General features: G+C 56.9%; 1 protein-coding gene across 1 annotated transcript; it reads right to left on the bottom strand.

Moving 5' to 3' along the window:
• Positions 1-1,785: 1,785 nt before the first annotated feature.
• Positions 1,786-3,093, bottom strand: LOC123113718 (histone H1-like). Its single transcript, XM_044535022.1, has 2 exons — positions 2,790-3,093; positions 1,786-2,669 (listed from the first exon to the last, which is right to left on the bottom strand). The coding sequence occupies exons 1-2, from the start codon at positions 2,985-2,987 to the stop codon at positions 2,037-2,039; spliced, it is 831 nt and encodes a 276-aa protein (XP_044390957.1). The 5' UTR covers positions 2,988-3,093; the 3' UTR covers positions 1,786-2,036.
• Positions 3,094-4,477: the final 1,384 nt, after the last annotated feature.

Here is a 4,477-nt window from a genome sequence, read left to right as displayed (position 1 = left end):
CAGAGGTCGTGTGTGGCCAGTGCCTCAAGTACCACACTGCAACCACCTTTGGCGCTTTTGTACATCCCTTGCCAAGCAAATGGACAGTTTTTCCATTTCCAATGCATGCAGTCGATGCTTCCAAGCATCCCAGGAAATCCTCTTGCTGCATTCTGTGCTAGGATCCGAGCAGTGTCTTCAGCATTTGGTGATCGCAAGTATTGCGGTCCAAACACTATCACCACTGCCCTACAGAACTTGTACAAACACTCAATGGTCGTGGACTCGGCCATGCGTCCATAGTCTTCGAGTGAATCATCGGGAGCTCCGTATGCAAGCATCCTCATAGCTGTCGTGCACTTCTGGAGTGAGGTGAATCCAAGTGTGCTGGTGTAATCCTTCTTGCACTTGAAGTAGCTGTCGAACTCACGGATAGAATTCACAATCCTGAGGAAGCGCTTTCGGCTCATCCGATAACGGCGCCGAAATACTTTCTCGCGGTGCAGTGGAGCATCGGCGAAGTAGTCGGAGTAGAGCAAGCAATAGCCTTCCAGTCGATGCCTTTGCTTAGCCTTCAGCCGGCCCGGCGCCGAGCCACCTCGTCACGGCCTTGCATTGCTCGCGAACAGGCCGGCCAGAGCGGCGAGGACCATGAGATGCTCTTCGTCCTGGGCGTCGGCATCGGCTTCCTCCTCCAACAGCGCCGCAAACGCCTCCTCGTCGTCCAAGTCCATCGCCGAGCACACAAATCGCCGAACACCTGGCAGGCGTGGTAGGCGTGCAGCCGCCGGTATTCCCGCCCTGTGTGGCCACAGCACCGGAAAGCTCGCCTAGGAGCGAGATGGAGGCTGCCGCAGCGGAACACCCTCTTTTCCGGCAGGGGAATGGCCTTTCTAGCGGCGGTGGATGGGTAGGCGACGCCGGGATCGGCACGGCAGCGGTAGGGCATGTGCGCGGGAGGGGGTCAATCTGAAAGTGCAAGATGCTTTTCCACCTGACACTGATGGCCCAGGCGCGGTTTTTCCTTCCGCCAGGGCCCCCAAGCGCCCTCCACACACCCCCCCCCCCCCCCCCTCGCTGGGTTCGGCCTGGGATCACCAGGTAAAAAATGGGTCAAGCCGGCGGATTTCGGCATCCTGGAAGCGCGTGACTGGGGATTTTTTCGGCGCCGGGGCGACGAGAGATGCTCTCACGTTTAGCCACTCGTGTGGTACATCCCGAGTAAAACACGCTTGCTGCACATTCACATGCCGCAAGTTTCTTGTCGCTCACTCACAGCACCATGCTGACATTGGTGAGAGAATGCGTAGCACAGGGATGGGCTCGGAAACGGTAACACTGCAGTCACTCCGCACGCATCACCCAAAACATCCTGCCAGACTGCCAGGTCACCGGAGCCAACGGTACTGCGAATCTTCTAGCGCAGCAGCCCCTGTGCTTGTGGACCATTCCAAAGGCCCGCGCTGCCGTTCCCAAACGCGCTCCGGCCATAGCTGAAAACATTCGTCGATCTCGAGCTTTTCAAGCCCGCCTTTCATTCTGAACCTGGCAGTGTACAGAGAAGAATACAACAGCCTTCTTATTTACAGCTCATGAAGCCAACTACTAGACTGAATCGACACCCGACGAGATTTGCTCGGCAGTTGCCATCAAATACAAACTCTAAATTCAGATCTCAAAATAGATTCCATGTTCCACGAGACAGCACAAGATTTCAATTGTGCAGAGGACACTAGAATTTCAATTGTGCAGTACCAAACATTTGGGCAAAGGAATCAACGTAAACTGTGACAAATTTCAGAAGGATTTTGCTAAAATGAAGATTCAATTACCCCAATTCAGTTACACAAATACATAAGCTTAGTACAACGCGATCGTCGCCACAGTTTCTCACGCACACACAAGGGTGCACCGGATCACAGGTGCACCCGAACCCAGATTTCAAATTTACAGCCTAGAACCCTCGACACAGCACGGACATCTCGACTAACAGCACAGAACAGGAAAAACTGCTACTGGAAAACTACCGCCAAGCCCTAGGATCTTCACGCAGGAGTCTACTTCTTGGCCTTCTTGGCGGCGGGGGCCTTCTTGGCTGGCGCTGCCTTCTTGGCGGGCGCGGCCTTCTTCACCGGCGTGGATCTCTTGGTGGGCGCCTTCCTGGCGGCAGGCTTCTTGGGCGCCGCGGCGGCGGGCGCCTTCTTCCCTGGCGCGTCCTTGGCCGAGGTCTTGGCAGCCTTGGCTGGGCGGGCCTTGGGCTTGGCGGCAGCCTTGGGCTTCGCGGCGGCCTTGGTCTTGGCGGGGGCCTTGGCCTTGGGCTTGGCGGCAGCCTTGGGCTTCGCGGCGGCCTTGGTTTTCGCTGGGGCCTTGGCCTTGGGCTTGGCGGCGGCCTTCTTGGCGGGCGCCTTGGCCTTGGTCTTGGTGGCGGTCTTCTTGGCTGGCGCCTTCTTCTTCGCCGCGGGCTTCTTCTTTGCCGCCGGCTTGGGCTTGGCCGCGGCGGCCGACAGCTTGTAGGAGGCCTTGACCTTGGTCAGCTTGCCGGAGGCGACCAGCTTCTTGAGCTGCACCGACAGGATCTTGCGGAAGTTGCCGGGGAGGTGCGCCTTGTGCTTGTCCTCGACGAACTCGGCGATGGCGTACTGGCTCGACCCCGTCCGCTCCTTCAGGGCGGTGATGGCCTCCGAAACCATCTGCACAAACGCAAACACGAACGAGCCATCAGATCAAACACAAACACGAAGGAACAGAGAGCAATTCGAACGAGATACAACGAGAATGGAGCGAGATTCGGCGAAGGACTCGGGGTTTACCTCGGCGTAGGTCGGGTGGGCGGGGGTAGCGCGGGGCTTCCTCGGGGCGGAGGGCTTCTTGGCCTTGGCCGCCTTGGCCTTGGTCTCCTTGGCCGGCTTCGCGTCGCCGGCGGCGGCCTCGGCCGTGGTCTCCACGACGGGGTCGGCGGTCACCTCCACCTCAGGGGCCGGGACATCGGCGGCCACGTCGGTCGACATTGCAGCAGGGAAGCGAGGGGAGAGGAGAGCTGGTGTTGCTTGCCGGAGCTGAGGGAGAGATGCGTGAGCTGAGGCGCGGTGGTAGGTGAGGAGGTCGTGGCGGAGCAAGCGGTGGTTAAATAGTGGGAGACGTCGGGAAGACGGGCAGGGCCGAATGGCGAGCGCTGATTGGTCGAGAGGGCGTTGCCGCGGATCGCCCCCCTAAGCGGCCGTCATCGAACCTGGCCCGCCCGATCCGCTCCCATCCAACGGTCCTCCACGCGCCCCATCCGATGCCGCGGATTGCTTCCCCCCTGGTTGGCCCTCCCCGGCTCGCGAACCAGCCTCCAGACCTCCAGAGTGTGCTTCTCCTCTCGATTTCCGATCGAATATCGCTCGACCGGATCCATCGTTTGGAGTGTAAATTTTTGCATCGTGTAGATACGGAGTATAGCTTTATAACGAGATTGAGTTTGTGTGATTTGGTTGAGTATTGTGGGAGAAATAAGCCGGTGATCAGGGACTGGTCAGGATGGTGCCTTTGTGTGAGTTCGCCGGAGATTTCCGGCCGGCGGCACGGGGTGCTCCGGTGAACAATAAGATTTTCCGGCGTGGTCATGTAGCTGGTTAACGTAGCAACCCGAAGGTACGGGAAACACGTCGATCTGACGTCGTTTGGATAGGCTACGGGGCCATGGAACGAGACACAAGTTGCACAGCTTGTGGCGGCCTTTGATGGTGGTGTGTGAGTTCAGCCCTGCTTTGCCCCGTTCTCCGGCGCGGTGCCCGGCCGGCTCGCCGGAGAAACGCCATCCTCCGACAGGCGTGCACATGGGGAAGGCGTTCCAGCTGCTGCATTTGGGTTGTCACCTTTGAGTTCCGATTAATTTGCACTGGAGTGATCGGTGTTTGTTCTTGTGGTTGGGGAGAGTCCACCAGGTGATACAAGCTGGCTTGTTCTACCCCTGAGACCAAAATTCTTGATGATTTCGTATGATCTCGCGATGCACAATACAAATCTGTATCTAGTCTTTGATGGAACGACGAACTGGATTGGAAATTTCGAAAGTTTTCGTTAATGTTCGTACCAAGAAGATACATGTCCAGGAAGAGGTCAACGTTGGGCTGGGTGCGGTGCTCTCTGCCAAACATGAATGATCGATGGAGCTGATCGGTTAAACATTCCAAGACATGGAATTCACAGAGTTTTGATCTGCTCGAGAAGTGTGGAAATGCAAATGACAAGTGAGGGACTACGAACACGGGAAAAGGCAAACTTGTTTGTTTGAAACTGGGTACCATCAGGCAGCTGCATGGTCTCGGCTCATGGTGAACCCGGGTGACCGGTGCAACATAAACAGGCTCAAGAGCTCGTTTCATCTTGATCTTAAACATTCAAAGAGGTGAATCCTATTCTGCAGCACCGTACGAGGGTCAAGAACGGTTATCAACAAGAAATCATACGGCATATTACACCAATACCACGGAGGGAAGAGGATGGGTGAGTGTGT

Source organism: Triticum aestivum, chromosome 5B (assembly GCF_018294505.1).
Source record: "Triticum aestivum cultivar Chinese Spring chromosome 5B, IWGSC CS RefSeq v2.1, whole genome shotgun sequence".
NCBI lineage: Eukaryota > Viridiplantae > Streptophyta > Magnoliopsida > Poales > Poaceae > Triticum > Triticum aestivum.
Note: the sequence above shows the minus strand (reverse complement) of the source record. Positions and strands in the feature narration are given on the sequence as shown.